We start from the raw sequence: 18964 nt of genomic DNA, 5'->3' as shown, positions 1-18964 counted from the left end.
CAGCAAAGCTCATCCCAGTGGACCTGTGTCTCGTGTTTGTCGCCACTTCCTTCCCTTTAGATTTGGGTAAAGCCAAACCGGAGAAAGAGGTTAAAACACCCTGAATGTGTCGCTGTGTGTAAACGCACGTGCCCCCCCCCCCCCTCCTCGCTGCCCCCCCTCCCCCCCCGCGCTGATGTCATGCGGTCGCCGTGGTTACACAGTCGCCTGAAAGCGGTGAAAGTGTTGACGTGACACGTGACTCTTTTCGGTAAGCGGATAACTCGGGTCCCGGGGCTGTTGTTTCAGCTCGGATCTGTCGCCGTGACTGACTCCGCCCCCTGCCCCGCCCCCTGACCCCCCTGCCCCGCCCCCTCCACATTCCTCGTCCCTGGAGACACAGAGAGGGAGGATTTGCATGAGAAAAGGCTGAACTCATTCATGTGTGGTTACTGTGGGGTTCTCGAAGCGCGGCCCGCGGCCCCCCCGGTGGTCGTTTCATTAAAGCTGAGGGTTTAAGGCGGGACCTCGGTTCACCTCAAATATAAACCACTCAAATGTACAAGGGATAAACTTTATTGTTCTTTATGGTTCTATGCACTGAGTTACAAATGATTCTGAGGATTATGATTATGTCACAAAGGTAAAAAACCTCTTAACTCCCGCCTGAACCGAGAGGATCTTTTCCCTCACGTCAGCAGATATTTTTTCCAGCATTTTCTGGTGGGTATTCAACTCATTTTTGTAACTTTTTTTGTCATTTTATTGTCATTTTTTGTCATTTTTTGGTATTTTTTTATTTTATTTTTTTAATCACATTTTTGTCATTTTTTTGTAAAATTTGTATCACATTTTTGTCATATTTTTGTCCAATTTTTGTCCAATTTTTGTCATATTTTTGTCATTTTTTTGTCATTTTTTAGTCCAATTTTTATCATATTTTTGTCATATTTTTGTCATTTTTTTGTCCAATTTTTATCACATTTTTGTCATATTTTTGTCATTTTTTAGTTATTTTTTAATCACATTTTTTTGTCATTTTTTTGTCATTTTTTTGTCATTTTTTTGTCATTTTTTTGTCATTTTTTTGTCATTTTTTTGTCATATTTTTGTCATATTTTTGTCATATTTTTGTCATTTTTTAGTCCAATTTTTATCATATTTTTATCAATTTTTTGTCACATTTTTGTCACTTTTTTGTCATTTTTTTGTCATTTTTTTGTCATTTTTTTGTCCAATTTTTTGTCATTTTTTTGTTCAATTTTTATCACATTTTTGTCATTTTTTAGTCAATTTTTTGTCACATTTTTGTCATTTTTTTGTCATTTTTTAGTCAATTTTTTGTCATTTTTTTGTTCAATTTTTATCACATTTTTGTCATTTTTTTAGTCCATTTTTTGTCAATTTCTTGTGACATTTTTGCCACTTTTTCCATCAATTTTTCGTCACATTTCCATCATTGTTTTCGTCTCAGTTCTGTCGCTATTTTCTCACCTTTTTCCCAGAAGCTTTTGGATTGGGGTAAAGCCAAACTGGAGAAAATGTGCTCGGTTCAGGTGGGAGTTAAGGGGTTAAAGAAACTCATAGATGGTTTTGTGTCTCGGGCTCGATGAATCACTGACATTAATCTCAGTCTGGGAGGTTCAGTTTTCAGGTTAAGCCCAGTTAAGGGAAAAACAACTGAAAAAGGATGTTCCACTTTATTAAGCAGATCATCATTTTCAAGCAATATGGGAAAGAAAAAGGATCTCTCTGCTGATGGAAAGCGTGAAATAGTTGAATGCCTTGTTCTAGGTGTGAAAACCTTCGATATTTCATGAAAGATGAACCCCTTAACCCCCGCCTGAACCGAGCACATTTTCTCCAGTTTGGCTTTACCCCAATCCAAAAGCTTCTGGAAACAAGCTGTGAAAATAGTGACAGAACTGAGACGAAAACAATGATGAAAATGTGACACAAAAGTGAAAAAAAATGGATGAAAAAGTGGCAAAAATGTTACAAGAAATTGACAAAAAATGGACAAAAAAATTACAAAAATGTGACAAAAAAATGACAAAAATTTGATTAAAAATGTGACAAAATATGACAAAAAAATGACAAAAAATGACAAAAAAATGACAAAAAAATGACAAAAATGTGACAAAAAATGTGACAAAAAAATGACAAAAATTTGATTAAAAATTTGACAAAAATGTGACAAAAAAATGACAAAAAATGACAAAAATGCGACAAAAATGTGACAAAAAAATGACAAAAATGTGACAAAAAAATGACTAAAAAATGACTAAAAAATGAAAAAATATGTGACAAAAATGTGACAAAAAATGACGAAAAAATGACAAAAAATGACGAAAAAAAGACAAAAATGTGACAAAAAAATGATAAAAATCTGATTAAAAATGGACAAAAAAAAATATGTGAGAAAAAATGAAAAAAAATTGATTAAAAAAATAAAAATGAAAAAAAAACAAAAAATGTGACAAAGTTTGACCAAAAAATTACAAAAATTTGACCAAAAAAAAAAAAAATATGTGAGAAAAAATTACCAAAAAATTACCAAAAAGTCACAAAAATGAGTTGAATACCCACAAAAAAACATGGAAACAAATCTGTTAACTTGAGGAAAAAGATCCTCTCGGTTCAGGCGGGAGTTAAGAGGTTAAACATAATCATCGAACTGTTAAGAGATTTGTGGATGATTCAGACACACTCGGGTTTGTGCAGATAAAGGCACAATGAGGACGGTTTCTGCCAGACAAACACACCAGATGAAGAGAACAGCTGCTACAAAGCCGACCCTCCAGAGGCTGCAGTCGTGCATAAACCTTCTCTCCGGCCTCCCCTGTTCACCCTCAGTGTTTACTCAGGCTTTACAGAGGCCCCTGTGGGTCGGATGCCCTCCCCCTGCCCCCCCCCCCCCTGTGGGTCAGATGCCCTCCCCCTGCCCCCCCCCCCCTCACTCAGCAGATATGTCAGTGCAGGATAGTCGTCTTGTCCGGGCTCGTTCTGTTTGTTTCTCTTGTGTTTGGCTCTGATTGGACGACACAGGGTTAACGCTGACACTTTGTTTCCTCTTTAAATACTCACAGGTTCGGTATCCACGTGTAGCAGGAAAGGCTGTGACCCAAATATGGTCATTTCCTCTGTGGGTTTGGAAAAGTTTGGCAAATGTCGGAAAAGTTTTGGAAACATTTTGGAAACGTTTTGAAAATTATGGAACGATATAAAAACATTAGAAATATTTAGAAAACAATTAGAATTTTGAGGATTTTTTTTATTTATTTGAAAAGTGTAAAAAAAACTGGGATGGTTTGGAAAAAAAATAGAATAATGTTAAAACAGTTTGTGAAAGTTTTTTTTTTTAACCTTTTTTATTATTTTTTTAACAGTTTTTTTCATATTAAAACTGTTTTGGAAAATGGTTGAAAACTTGACATTTTTTGAGCATTTTGGAAAATGAAAATAAAAAAAGTGAAATATTTTGGAAATTTGTGAAATTTTTTTGAATTTTTTGGAAAATTGTTCATGTTTTGAAAAATATTTGAAAACCTGGAAATCATTGAAAAGTTTGGAACATTTTGAAACATGGCCGTGTCTCTGTCGTCCTCAGGTCGTCTGGACTCGCCGAGCGTCATGGGGCGGAGTCATGGGCGGAGTCAGGGGCGGAGTCTGGTGCTGCTGCTTCTGGGTGAGTAGATGATAACCTTAAGCCCCTCCCCCTCAGAGACACAATGGAGCTCATTCCTAAAGCCCGCCCACAACCCCGGAGATGGGCGGGGCGAGTACGGTTCATTTACCTGGACGATACCGATACCGGAACGATACCGATACCTGAATGATACCGATACCTGAACGATACCGATACCTGAACGATACCGATACCTGAACGATACCGATACCTGAACGATACCGATACCTGAACGATACCGATATCTGAACGATACCGATACCTGAGCAATACCGATACCGGAACGATACTGGAACGATACCGGAACGATACCGATACCGGAACGATACCGATACATGAACGATACCGATACATGAACGATACCGATACATGAACGATACCGATACCTGAACGATACCGATACCTGAACGATACCGATACCCGAACAATACCGATACCCGAACGATACCGATACCTGAACGATACGATACCTGAACGATACCGATGTCGGAACGATACCGATACCCGAACAATACCGATACCCGAACAATACCGATACCTGAACGATACCGATACCTGAACGATACCGATACCTGAACGATACCGATACCTGAACGATACCGATACCTGAACGATACCGATACCTGAACGATACCGATACCTGAGCGATTCCGATACCTGAACGATACCGATACCTGAACGATACCGATACCTGAATGATACCGATGTCGGAATGATACCGATACCTGAGTGATACCGATACCTGAACGATACCGATACCTGAACAATACCGATACCTGGACAATACCGATACCTGAACAATACCGATACCTGAACGATACCTGAACGATACCGATACCTGAACAATACCGATACCTGGACAATACCGATACCTGAACGATACCGATACCTGAACGATACCGATACCTGAACAATACCGATACCTGAACAATACCGATACCTGAACGATACCTGAACGATACCGATACCTGAACAATACCGATACCTGGACAATACCGATACCTGGACAATACCGATACCTGAACAATACCGATACCTGAACGATACCTGAATGATACCGATACCTGAACAATACCGATACCTGAACAATACCGATACCTGAACGATACCTGAATGATACCGATATCTGAAAGATTCCGATACCTGAACTAAACCGATACCTGAACGACACTAATACCTGAGCGATACCGATATCTGAAAGATTCCGATACCTGAACGACACCGATACCTGAACGACACCGATACCTGAGCGATACCGATACCTGAGAGATCGGGGCCTCTGTAGGAAAAGTCCCGTCGTGAGAGTCTGATTCAGGATCAGCGTCACGGCAGAATCCAGGGCATCTGAGGAATGTGTCAGTGTGAGGGCCCCCGAGCAGGACAAAGGGCCACACACACACACATGTACTAACACACACACACACACACACACACACACATATACTAACACACCACACACACCAATACTAAAGTACGGCAGGACATCTCTCTGGTTCCTGTGGTTTCTTCATCAGAGGAGCTTCAGTTCCTGCTGGACGTGACTCTGGATGAGCCGACTCCTGAACTCTCCACAAACACCGAGCTTCTCCTTTTCATTTCTGTCTCAACCTCTGAACTCCCGCCTGAACCCAGAGCGTTTTCTCCAGTTCAGCTTTACCCAAATCCTGTAACGCCTCATTTGAAAGCTAAGACCTACAAAGCTCATCTGAATGGATCTTTTTCATCACGTCATCACATTTTTCTCATCTTTTTTTGGGGGGGTTTCAACTCATTTTGGTCACTTTTTTGTCATTTTTTTGTGTCTTTTTTATGTCACTTTTTGTCTTTTTAATCACATTTTTTGTCGCTTTTTCATCACTTTTTTGTATTTTTTTGTCACGTTTTTGTAATTTGTTTGTCTTTTATATGTCATTGTGTTTCCTCTTTAAATACTGACATGTTTAGTATCTATGTGTAGCAGGAAAGGCTGTGACCCAAATATGGTCATTTCCTTTGTGGGAGACAGTTTGGAAAAATTTGGCAAAATGTCGGAAGTTTTTGAAACATTTTGGAAACGTTTTGAAAATTATGGAAATTTTGGGGATTTTATTTTTATTTGAAAAGTGTAAAAAAAACGGATGGTTTGGGAAAGTTTTTTTTTATTTTTTGTGTGTGCAGTTTTTACAGTTTTTTAATATTAAAACAGTTTTGGAAAATGGTTGAAAACTTGACATTTTTTGAACATTTTTGAAAATGAAAATTTTTTTTTAAACATTTTGGAAATTTGTGAAAATTTTTCGAAATTTTTGGAAAATTGTTCATGTTTGAAAAATGTTTTATATTTTTTCTATGTCATTTTTTTGTAATTTTTTCGTCACTTTTTTGTCATTTTTTCATCATTTTTTCATCATTTTTTTGTCAGTTTTTTGTCCGTTTTTTGTCATTTTTTGTCATTTTTTTGTCAGTTTTTTGTCACATTTTTGTCATTTTTTTGGTCATTTTTTGTCAGTTTTTTGTCAGTTTTTTGTCATTTTTTGTCATTTTTTTGTCATTTTTTGTCATTTTTTCATCATTTTTTCATCATTTTTTTGTCATTTTTTTGTCATTTTTTGTCATTTTTTTTGTCATTTTTTGTCACATTTTTGTCATTTTTTTGTCATTTTTTTGTCATTTTTTTTGTCTTTTTTTGTCACATTTTTGTAATTTTTTCGTCACTTTTTTGTCACATCTTCATCCTTGTTTTCGTCTCAGTTTTGTTGCTATTTTCTCACCTTTTTTCCAGGGGCTTTTGGATTGGGGTAAAGCCGAGCTGGAGGAAATGCTCTGGGTTCAGGTGGGGGTTTTAGGGCTTCAGCTCCTCAGGTTGTGTTTGCTCAGTGACTCAGGTCGCTGAGTCGCTGAGGCCGGAGCCGCTCCCTCAGGATCTGGGTCAGTTAAAGATTTACACCGACGCCTCCTCACAAAGCTCACGGTGAAGCTGTAACTGCAGCAGCGGAGCAGAGCACGAGGCCCCTGACTGGGGGGGGGCCCCGAGGAACTGCCCGCCTTTCCTCATGGCAGCTGCGCCTCTGCGTCCACAAGAAAACCGAACAATAATGTGTGAAGATCTGCAGGTTCACAACATGGAGGGGGCAAAAACAGGGTAAAATGGGGAATAAGTTCGTGGAAAATCGGGCGGGAAATTATTAGTAATAAAATGAGCAAAAAGTAGAAAAAAAACAGGCAAAAAAATGGGGGGAACATTGGAAAAATTGGGGTAAAAACTGGGCTAAAATGGAGCAGAATGAAAAAAAGACTTTGTCCAGTAAACACACTTTTTTTCATGTTTTTGTTGTTTTTTCATCGCTTTGTCGTCACGTTTTCATCACATTTTGTTTTCGGACGCTTTTCTTTTAACCTCTTAACTCCCGCCTGAACCGAGAGCATTTTCTCCAGTTCAGCTTTACCCAAATCCTGTAGGCCAGTGTAACGCCTCATTTGAAAGCTAAGACCTACAAAGCTCATCTAAAGGGATCTTTTTCCTCACGTCATCAGTTTTTTTTTCATCACTTTTTTTGTCGGGTAGTCGTCTCATTTTCGTCAAATTTTCTTTCCTTTTTTGTCATTTTTTGTAAATTTTTTGTAAATTTTGTGTAATTTTTTAGTATATTTTTTGTAAAAAAAATAAATTTTTTGTCAATTTTTTGTCAATTTTTTGTCAATTTTTTGTCATTTTTTTGTTATTTTTTTTGTCATTTTTTGTCGTTTTTTTGTCACATTTTTATCATTTTTTTGTCGTTTTTTTGTCGTTTTTTTGTCATTTTTTGTCGTTTTTTTTGTCATTTTTTGTCGTTTTTTTGTCGTTTTTTTGTCACATTTTTATCATTTTTTTGTCGTTTTTTTGTCGTTTTTTTGTCATTTTTTGTCACATTTTTGTCGTTTTTTTGTCACATTTTTGTCGTTTTTTTTGTCACTTTTTTGTCACTTTTTTGTCACTTTTTTGTCACATTTTTGTCGTTTTTTTTGTCATTTTTTTGTCATTTTCTTTCTCAATTTTTTGTCACATTTTCATCATTGTTTTCATCTCAGTTTTGTTGCTATTTTCTCACCTTTTTCCCAGAAGCTTTTGGATTGGGGTAAAGCCAAACTGGAGAAAATGTGCTCGGTTCAGGTGGGAGTTCAGGGGTTAAGCTTTTAGCCCAGCTCCTCTCCTCTCCGTCAGAAAGGTGGTGCACCTCCTCAGAGCTCCTCCTGAAGCCCCGCCCCTCTCCTCTCCTCCTGAAGCCCCGCCCCTCTCCTCCTGAAGCCCCGCCCCCTCCTCCTGAAGCCCCGCCCCTCTCCTCCTGAAGCCCCGCCCCTCTCCTCCTGAAGCCCCGCCCCTCTCCTCTCCGGCCTCTGAGCTCCGGCCGCTCCTTCACCGCAGGTTTATGATTCACAGACGACTCTTTCAGAAACGTGAAGATAAGACACGACTCTGGGGATTGTTCTGGGAAAGATCAACATCACGAGACGAACTCCTCACGTCCAGGAATGAAGGTCTGTGGGGACGATGAGGACGAGGAAGAAGAGCCGCAAACGTCTGGGTTTATCGCTCAAAAAGAGAATCCCCTTTAAGTTTTACCCAAATCGAAAACAGAGCAGAAACACTGGTTATCGACCCTGAAGGAACATCTATGAACTCCTGGTAATGATGAGGAGCTGATCGTTCATGCGTTTAAAGCGGTGGTTCTCAACCTTTTAGAGCCGCGACCCCCACCCGGGTCAGACCATGGGAAAAACAGGGACATTAACCCCTTAACTCCCACCTGAACCGAGAGCATTTTCTCCAGTTTGGCTTTACCCCAATCCAAAAGCTTCTGGAAACAAGGAGACAAAACATTTACAAAAAATGACAAAAATGGACAAAAATTTGACAAAAAAAAAGTAGAAAAAATGACAAAAAAATGACAAAAATTTGACAAAAAAACATTTTTTTTTTTTTTACAAAAATTGACAAAAAAATTACAAAAAATCTGATGAAAAAAATTACAAAAATGTGACAAGAAATGACAACAAATTGAGAAAAAAATGTGATAAAAAAATAATAAAAAATGACCAAAAAATGGACAAAAATTTGACCAAAAAAAAAAATTCTACGAAAAAATGACAAAAAAATTACAAAAAAGTGAGAAAAATTTGACGGAAAATTGAGAAAAAATGGACGAAAAAGTGACAAAAAATGCGAATAATTTGACAAAAAAGTGACAAAAAAAAATACAAAATTTGACAAAAATTTGACAAAAAATTTGACAAAAATTTGACAAAAATTTGACAAAAAAATGACAAAAAATTGACAAAAAATTTATGAAAAATTGAGAAAAAAATGACGAAAAAATGGTAAGAATTTGACGAAAAAGTGACAAAAAAGTCACGAAAACTTGACAAAAATGAGTCGACTTCCCGACAAAAAAAGTGCTGAAAAAAAATCTGCCGTGAGGAAAAAGATCCATTTAGTTTTGTAGGTCTTCCAAATGAGGCGTTACACTGGCCTACGGGATTTGGGTAAAGCTGAACTGGAGAAAATGCTCTCGGTTCAGGCGGGAGTTAAGAGGTTAATAAACAGGGGGTAAATGTTGTCCCTCAGCGCCCCCTGACTAAAAGCTGAAGAGGACTGACTCTGACTCCGAGCCCTGGATCTGAAGGAAGCGGCTCCTCTTTAACCCCCTCCTTCCTCTGCTCCACAGTGGTGGTCGTGGCGGCGGCGCAGGAGTTCCCCTCCGCTCCACACGGGTGCGCTGACGGCAGCTGTTACCCGGCCACAGGGAACCTCCTGATTGGCCGAGCCGTGAACCTGAGCGCCACCTCCACCTGCGGCCTGAACGGAGCCGAGCACTACTGCATCGTCAGCCACCTGCAGGTGAGAGCGAGTATATACCTGAGCCCCGCCCACACCTACACCTGAGCCCCGCCCACACCTACACCTGAGCCCCGCCCACACATGAGCCCCGCCCACACAGGAGCCACACCCACACAGGAGCCACACCTACACGAGCACTACTGCATCGTCAGCCACCTGCAGGTGAGAGCGAGTATATACATGCAGCTGAGCCCCGCCCACACATGAGCCACGCCCACACATGAGCCCCGCCCACACCTGAGCCCCGCCCACACCTACACGAGCACTACTGCATCGTCAGCCACCTGCAGGTGAGAGCCAGTATATACCTGAGCCCCGCCCACACCTGAGCCCCGCCCACACATGAGCCCCGCCCACACCTACACCTGAGCCCCGCCCACACATGAGCCCCGCCCACACCTGAGCCCCGCCCACACATGAGCCCCGCCCACACCTGAGCCCCGCCCACAACTGAGCCACGCCCACACAAGAGACACACCCACATGAGCACTACTGCATCGTCAGCCACCTGCAGGTGAGAGCCAGTATATACATGCACCTGAGCCCCGCCCACACCTGAGCCCCGCCCACACAGGAGCCCCGCCCACACCTGAGCCCCGCCCACACATGAGCCCCACCCACACATGAGCCCCGCCCACACAGGAGCCACACCCACACGAGCACTACTGCATCGTCAGCCACCTACAGGTGAGAGCCAGTATATACATACACTGAGCCCCGCCCACACAGGAGCCCCGCCCACACCTGAGCCCCGCCCACACCTGAGCCCCGCCCACACCTGAGCCACACCCACACCCACACGAGCACTACTGCATCGTCAGCCACCTACAGGTGAGAGCCAGTGTATACATGCAGCTGAGCCCCGCCCACACCTACACCTGAGCCCCGCCCACACCTGAGCCCCGCCCACACAGGAGCCCCGCCCACACATGAGCCACACCTGAGCCCCGCCCACACTTCATCACTTTCAGACGTGTCGTTCTTGCTTTGTGAGGGCGTTTTCTCCTTTTCGATCAGGTTTTCAGGTTTTAGTTTCTTTTTTTAACCTCATGTTTGTGTTTTCTCTGCTCTGTCGCCTTTAGACCAGAGCAAACTCTCAGAAGATCGAGCATTTTCTGAAAACGTGTGAGAATAAAATCAGACAAAAAGAGGCAAAACAGGCTCTGAAAACAAGATCACGTGAGGAGCTTTTCTGTCGAGGGTTTTCCTTCCGCAGTTTCCTGTTCCTTGTTTAAAAAAAACCCGGATGTTTTGCTCCGTCGCTCGTCAGCAGAGCCACTAACGAGGAGAGGCCCAGCTCCGAGGGGCGTGTTTGAGTCGACTAAAATCAGACTAAATAAAAATGAAAAGGAGAGACTAAAATCATCCAAACTTGTATTGAGCGTCTGAAAGAGCCTCAGATCATGTTTAAAGGATCAGCTCTGAGCTTTGTTCATGTGGAGCAGAAACATGAAGCAGAGGAACAACATTAACCCCTTAACTCCCCCCTGAACTGAGCACTTTTTCTCCAGCTTTACCCCAATCTAAAAGCTTCTGGGAAAAAAGGTGTGAAAATAGCAACAAAACTGAGACGAAAACAAGGATGAAAATGTGAAAAAAGTGAGAAAACATCGATGAAAAAGAGACAAAAAAATGACAAAAATTTGACAAAAAATTGAGGAAAAAATGGACGAAAAAATTATAGAATTTGACAAAAAAATTCGAATAATTTTACGAAAAAGTGACAAAAATTGACAAAAAAAGTAAGAAAAATTTTACGAAAAAATTGGAAAAAAAATGACAAAAAAGTGACAAAAAAAATACAAAAAATGACAAAAATGGACCAAAAATTAACAAAAAAGTGAGAAAAAATGGACGAAAAAATGACAAGAATTTGACAAAAAAAATGCGAATAATTTGTCGAAAAAGTGACAAAAAAGTCACAAAAATTTGACAAAAATGAGTCGACTGCCCGACAAAAAAAGTGATGAAAAAAATCTGACGTGAGGAAAAAGATCCATTTAGTTTTGTAGGTCTTTCAAATGAGGCGTTACACTGGCCTACAGGATTTGGGTAAAGCTGAACTGGAGAAAACGCTCTCGGTTCAGGCGGGAGTTAAGAGGTTAAACATGATTATAATGAATATTATCAATGCAAAGTCCACTAAGTTTGTCTTTAATTTAGTCGACTAAATCTCGACTAAAATTACATTACATTTTAGTCCAAAGACTAAGACTAAAAATGAAATAAAATATGTCGTCTAAATTAACACTGGCCCCTCGCTCTCCCAGTCTGAGTTTGAGCTCCTGCTCCTGGTTTCGGCCAGGAGGAAGTGTCCTGCTCCTGGTTTCGGCCAGGAGGAAGTGTCCTGCTCGAGGACACAGAGGAGGAAGTGTCCTGCTCGAGGACACAGAGGCACGTGTGTTTGCTCGGCTCCTCGTCTCTTATCGCTCTGGGACAAAAGCACCTTTGTGTGTCTGTGTTTGTGTGAGGGACAGGTGCTAACGCTCTGCAAACATCTGTCTCTGCGTGACTTTTGTTCGAGCTTCGAGCGATCGGTTCCACCTGATGATGTCATGAGGTGGTGCAGACGGACGAGTCCAGACGGGTTTACAGAAGCACAAAGACTTTACAAACATCCGGGCTCGAGCAGAGACCCCGAGATCCTGGAGCTCCCACCACAGGGCACCACGAGGGCACAACACATGAGACAGATGTGAGACAGTTGTTGACAAAAACTGGCTCCATTTTGAATTTTTGGTTGAATGAGCGACCAGTGACCTTTGAACCATAAACATACATGTCATTTCCTCCGTGATGTTTCTCCGTGTAGCCCAGGCTGAGGTGTTTCAGACCCCGGTCCCGCCTCCTCCTCCTAGACAAAAATCCAGCAAAAAAAGACAAAAATCCATCAAAAAAAAAAAGACAAAAATCCATTAAAAAAAAAGACAAAAATCCAGCAAAAAAAAGACAAAAATCAAGCAAAAAAGTGACAAAAATCCAGCAAAAAAGTGACAAAAATCCAGCAAAAAAAAGACAAAAATCCAGCAAAAAAGTGACAAAAATCCAGCAAAAAAAAGACAAAAATCCATCAAAAAAAAGACAAAAATCCAGCAAAAAAAAGACAAAAATCCAGCAAAAAAAGACAAAAATCCAGCAAAAAAGTGACAAAAATCCATCAAAAAAAGACAAAAATCCATCAAAAAAAAAGACAAAAATCCAGCAAAAAAGTGACAAAAATCCAGCAAAAAAAGACAAAAATCCAGCAAAAAAGTGACAAAAATCCAGCAAAAAAAGACAAAAATCCAGCAAAAAAGTGACAAAAATCCATTAAAAAAAAGACAAAAATCCATCAAAAAAAAGACAAAAATCCAGCAAAAAAGTGACACAAATCCAGCAAAAAAGACACAAATCCAGCAAAAAATGACAAAAATCCAGCAAAAAATGACAAAAATCCAGCAAAAAAGTGACAAAAATCCATCAAAAAAAAGACAAAAATCCAGCAAAAAAGTGACAAAAATCCATCAAAAAAGACAAAAATCCAGCAAAAAAGTGACAAAAATCCATCAAAAAAAGACAAAAATCCATTAAAAACAAAACAAAAATCCATCAAAAAAAAGACAAAAATCCAGCAAAAAAGTGACAAAAATCGATCAAAAAAAGACAAAAATCCAGCAAAAAAGTGACAAAAATCGATCAAAAAAAGACAAAAATCCAGCAAAAAAAAGACACAAATCCAGCAAAAAAGTGACAAAAATCCAGCAAAAAATGACAAAAATCCAGCAAAAAAGTGACAAAAATCCATCAAAAAAGTGACAAAAATCCATCAAAAACGTGACAAAAAATCCATCAAAAAAAAAGACAAAAATCCATCAAAAAAAGACAAAAATCCATCAAAAAAAGACAAAAATCCATCAAAAAAAAAGACAAAAATCCATCAAAAAAGTGAAAAAATTCATCAAAAAAAGACAAAAATCCAGCAAAAAAGTGACAAAAAACCAGCAAAAAAATGACAAAAAACCAGCAAAAAAGTGACAAAAAACCAGCAAAAAAATGACAAAAAACCAGCAAAAAAGTGACAAAAATCCAGCAAAAAAGTGACAAAAATCCAAACATTAGAAAAAAAAAAAAAAATTGAAAAAAAATTGAAAACAAATTGAAAAAATTGAAAAAAAAATATTATCGATTTTTTGCGATGATGCTAATTTTGTAATCGTTTACTGTTGTAATCGAAATCGTAATCGAATTTCGATTAATTGCACAGCCCTGCCTCCTCCTCCTCGTGTTCCTCCCAGACTGAGGTGTTTCAGACCCCGGTCCGGCGCCTCCTCCTCCTCCTCATGTTTCCGTTCAGCGGCGTGTCCTGACCGGCCTGCGCTGTCGCCCCGGGTGACGGGTGGCGGAGGGGGAGGGGCCTCATAAACACGTGCGATTCACCACAGTCTGGGTTCAAATGTGTCGCTTTAAAGGAGGTTTCTGCACCTCCTCAGACGTCCTAAACCGTGAGGCGTCAGTGCAGGTGGAGGAGGCTGGGAGTCGAACCCGGGACCGTCCTGCTGAGAGGCCCCTCACAGACGGACAGGCCTTTTCACTTCGCCCTCGTTTCTGCAACAGCAAAGTCTCCATGACGACGCTCTCATTAACAGAGCTGCTCTGGAATCCAGCTCCGACCGAGACAATATCCCTCCTCCCCTCTCCTCTCCTCTTCCTCTTCTTTCGCCCCTCTCTCCTATTCTCCCTTTCTCTCCCTCCTCTCTTCTTCTCCCTCCTCTCGACCCCCCCCCTGACCCGTCGCCCCCCCCTCACCACAGACTAGGGCTGCTCGATTATTGAAAAAATAATAATCACGATTATTTTTCTCATAATTGAAATCACGATTATTCAAACGATTATTTGTTGCCTTTAAAAAAAATCCATCAAAAAAGTGACAAAAATCCATCAAAAAAAAAAGACAAAAATCCATCAGAAAAAAGACAAAAATCCATCAAAAAAAGACAAAAATCCATCAAAAAAATGACAAAAATCCAGCAAAAAAGTGACAAAAATCCATCAAAGAAATGACAAAAATCCATCAAAGAAATGACAAAAATCCATCAAAAAAATGACAAAAATCCATCAGAAAAAAGACAAAAATCCATCAAAAAAAGACAAAAATCCATCAAAAAATGACAAAAATCCAGCAAAAAAGTGACAAAAATCCATCAAAGAAATGACAAAAATCCATCAAAGAAATGACAAAAATCCATCAAAGAAATGACAAAAATCCATCAAAGAAATGACAAAAATCCATCAAAAAAATGACAAAAATTCATCAAAAAAGTGACAAAAATCCATCAAAAAAAAGACAAAAATCCATCAAAAAAGTGACAAAAATCCATCAAAAAAAAGACAAAAATCCATCAAAAAAGTGACAAAAATCCATCAAAAAAAAGACAAAAATCCATCAAAAAAGTGACAAAAATCCATCAAATAAGTGACAAAAATCCATCAAAAAAAAGACAAAAATCCATCAAAAAAGACAAAAATCCAGCAAAAAGAGACAAAAAAACAGCAAAAAAAATGACAAAAATCCAACAAAAAAGTGACAAAAATCCAACAAAAAAATGACAAAAATCCATCAAAAAAGTGACAAAAATCCAGCAAAAAAGTGACAAAAATCCAGCCAAAAAATGACAAAAATCCAGCAAAAAAATGACAAAAATCCATCAAAAAAGTGACAAAAATCCATCAAAAAAAAGACAAAAATCCATCAAAAAAGTGACAAAAATCCATCAAAAAAGTGACAAAAATCCATCAAAAAAGTGACAAAAATCCATCAAAAAAAGACAAAAATCCATCAAAAAAGTGACAAAAATCCATCAAAAAAAAAAGACAAAAATCCATCAGAAAAAAGACAAAAATCCATCAAAAAAAGACAAAAATCCATCAAAAAAATGACAAAAATCCAGCAAAAAAGTGACAAAAATCCATCAAAGAAATGACAAAAATCCATCAAAGAAATGACAAAAATCCATCAAAAAAATGACAAAAATCCATCAGAAAAAAGACAAAAATCCATCAAAAAAAGACAAAAATCCATCAAAAAAATGACAAAAATCCAGCAAAAAAGTGACAAAAATCCATCAAAGAAATGACAAAAATCCATCAAAGAAATGACAAAAATCCATCAAAGAAATGACAAAAATCCATCAAAGAAATGACAAAAATCCATCAAAAAAATGACAAAAATTCATCAAAAAAGTGACAAAAATCCATCAAAAAAAAGACAAAAATCCATCAAAAAAGTGACAAAAATCCATCAAAAAAAAGACAAAAATCCATCAAAAAAGTGACAAAAAATCCATCAAAAAAAGACAAAAATCCATCAAAAAAGTGACAAAAATCCATCAAATAAGTGACAAAAATCCATCAAAAAAAAGACAAAAATCCATCAAAAAAAGACAAAAATCCAGCAAAAAGAGACAAAAAAACAGCAAAAAAAATGACAAAAATCCAACAAAAAAGTGACAAAAATCCAACAAAAAAAATGACAAAAATCCATCAAAAAAGTGACAAAAATCCAGCAAAAAAGTGACAAAAATCCAGCCAAAAAATGACAAAAATCCAGCAAAAAAATGACAAAAATCCATCAAAAAAATGACAAAAATCTATCAAAAAAATTACAAAAATCCAGCAAAAAAGTGACAAAAATCCATCAAAAAAATTACAAAAATCCATCAAAAAAATTACAAAAATCCATCAAAAAAATTACAAAAATCCAGCAAAAAAGTGACAAAAATCCATCAAAAAAATGACAAAAATCTATCAAAAAAATTACAAAAATCCAGCAAAAAAGTGACAAAAATCCATCAAAAAAATTACAAAAATCCATCAAAAAAGTGACAAAAATCCCAAAATTCAAAATTACAAAAAAAATTGGAAAAAAAAATTGGAAAAAAAAAAAATTTTAAGAAAAAAAAAAAAAATTGAAAAAAAAAATTATAATTGTTTTTTTGCGATTATGCGAATTTCGATTAATTGCACAGCCTCACCACAGACCTGTGTTGTGTTTCCCGCAGGAGTCGGACAAGTGCTTCGAGTGTGACTCCGCCTCCCCGTACGACCGCTGACCCACCGCAGCAGCCACCGCGTCCAGAACGTCATCTACCTGTCGGACGCCAACGGGGACCACACCTGGTGGCAGTCGGTCAACGGTACCACGGACACGCCCACTGTAGTCCACAGACACGCCCACTTTAGTCCACAGACACGCCCACTGTAGACACGCCCACTGTAGACACGCACACTTTAGTCCAGAGACACGCCCACTGTAGTCCACAGACACGCCCACTTTAGTCCACAGACACGCCCACTGTAGTCCACAGACACGCCCACTGTAGACACGCCCACTTTAGACACGCCCACTGTAGTCCAGACACGCCCACTTTAGACACGCCCCCATCTACCTGTCGGACGCCAACGGGGACCACACCTGGTGGCAGTCGGTCAACGGTACCACGGACACGCCCACTTTAGTCCACAGACACGCCCACTGTAGTCCACAGACACGCCCACTGTAGTCCACAGACACGCCCACTTTAGTCCACAGACACGCCCACTTTAGTCCACAGACACGCCACTGTAGTCCACAGACACGCCCACTTTAGTCCACAGACACGCCCACTGTAGTCCACAGACACGCCCACTTTAGTCCACAGACACGCCCACTGTGGTCCCCAGACACGCCCACTGTAGTCCCCAGACACGCCCACTTTACTCCACAGACACGCCCACTGTAGTCCTCAGATACGCCCACTTTAGTCCAACGCCGCAGACACGCCCACTTTTAGTCTCCGATATATTCATCCAGGAAGTGACTCTTTCCCAAATATGGGCATTTCCTTTGACAGTTTGAAGATTTTGAAACAGTTTGGAATCATTTAGAAATGTTTTGAAAAAATGTGGAATTTTGGGGAATTTTTTGAAAAATTGTAAAGAAATTAAAAAGGTTTTTTATTTTTTTACGTTTTTTAATTTTTTTTAATGTTAAAATTGGAATAGTTTTGGAAAATAGTAGATTGTTTTTTTTTTTTTTACATTTTTTGATAATGAAAAAAGAAAAATTGAACCATTTTGGGCCATTTTTTGAAAAATTTAAACATCAGCAATTTTTGTTTGGAGAAAATAATTTGAAAAAGTGACGTTTTCATGAGAATAATCAGACCTGATGCATTTATGTTCTCTGTGTTTTACATGAGCCAGAGCAGAGCGGCTGAACTCTCTCCCCTCCCTTCAGCCTCCTGAGCTCCAGGTTCTCTGTGATTGTAGTGATTAAGTTAAACACAAACTGTCGGCTTTACTCATGAAGATCTGACAAACTCCACGCTCTGAGCTTTGTTAACAAAACTGTAACATGAGTTCTGTAGGCCTTAGCTTTCAAATGAGGCGTTGCTCTGGCCTGGAGGCTGTGACTTTTAGATTTGGGTAAAACTGAAACTGGAGAAAATCAGTCAAAGCTTTATTTATCGAGCGCTCGTCGTGCAAAGTGCTTTACAAATGTACTGTTTAAATGTTTCAAGCCGGGAGTCGAACCCACGACTCTGAGGATGAGGAGATGTTCTGCATATGTGCAGCGGCTCTAACCACTGATTACAGATGAATCAGATTACACTGTTTACGTTTCTCTGCAGTGATCTGAGACCAGGATCAGGGCTCGGTCTCCGTGGAAACGCTTTAAAACACTCCCTCTCCTGTTGTGTTTCAGGAGAAGAAAACGTGAGCGTCCGACTGAACCTGGAGGCGGAGTTTCACTTCACTCACCTCATCATCAAGTTCAAGGTCAGTCCTGACTCTCCAGGTAAGGGTTAACCCTATAAACCCCTTACCCCAAACCTTACCCTAACCCTCATCATCAAGTTCAAGGTCCGTCAGTGTTGGTTCAAGTCACTGGTGAAGAAAAGCAGCTGCTTTATTTATCACAGAGATCCATGAGTCACTATGGAACAATAATGAGCTCCAGGAAAGGGTTAACCCCAAACCTAACCCTTCCCCTTAAACTAACCCTTAAACTAACCCTTAAACTAACCCTTAAACTAACCCTTACCCTTAAACTAACCCTCCTACAGAGATCCATGAGTCACTATGGAACAATAATGAGCCTGAGCTCCAGGCCTGAGGTCGTCAGTTTGACCTCGTCAGAAACAAAATGGACGCCGGTAAAGGAGCTCTCACGCTAATAGTAAACACACAACTTTCCTCGACCACGTACAGCGACAGGTTTGTTTGAGGGAGAGCTTCATCATCACGGTTTTTCTTATTTTTTGTTATTCAAAGGGATTATGCACATTAATGAACACATACATGTAAATATGCCACAAGGAGCCAATGGCTGCTTTGTATCTGTCGACCCTGGAAGATCAAGAAAAAACAGACCAGTGAACAGAAGATCATCACACAGTTAAACTTCAGGACCCGAGCACTGACGA

The 18964-nt window shown here is 39.5% G+C and overlaps 1 protein-coding gene across 1 annotated transcript in view; it reads left to right on the top strand.

Moving 5' to 3' along the window:
* lamb2l (laminin, beta 2-like) overlaps nucleotides 1-18964 on the top strand; it is a gene marked incomplete at its 5' end in the record, with an annotated part of 80855 nt that overhangs the window by 18149 nt on the left and 43742 nt on the right. The window contains 5 exon segments of the mRNA XM_079580770.1: nucleotides 3590-3667; nucleotides 9349-9521; nucleotides 16559-16604; nucleotides 16607-16693; nucleotides 18244-18336. Of these exon segments, the coding sequence (XP_079436896.1) occupies nucleotides 3590-3667; nucleotides 9349-9521; nucleotides 16559-16604; nucleotides 16607-16693; nucleotides 18244-18336 (477 nt within the window).

Source organism: Gobius niger (genome assembly GCF_951799975.1).
Source record: "Gobius niger genome assembly, chromosome: 22".
NCBI classification, from domain to species: Eukaryota; Metazoa; Chordata; class Actinopteri; order Gobiiformes; family Gobiidae; genus Gobius; species Gobius niger.
This window is presented reverse-complemented; position numbering and strand designations above follow the sequence as displayed.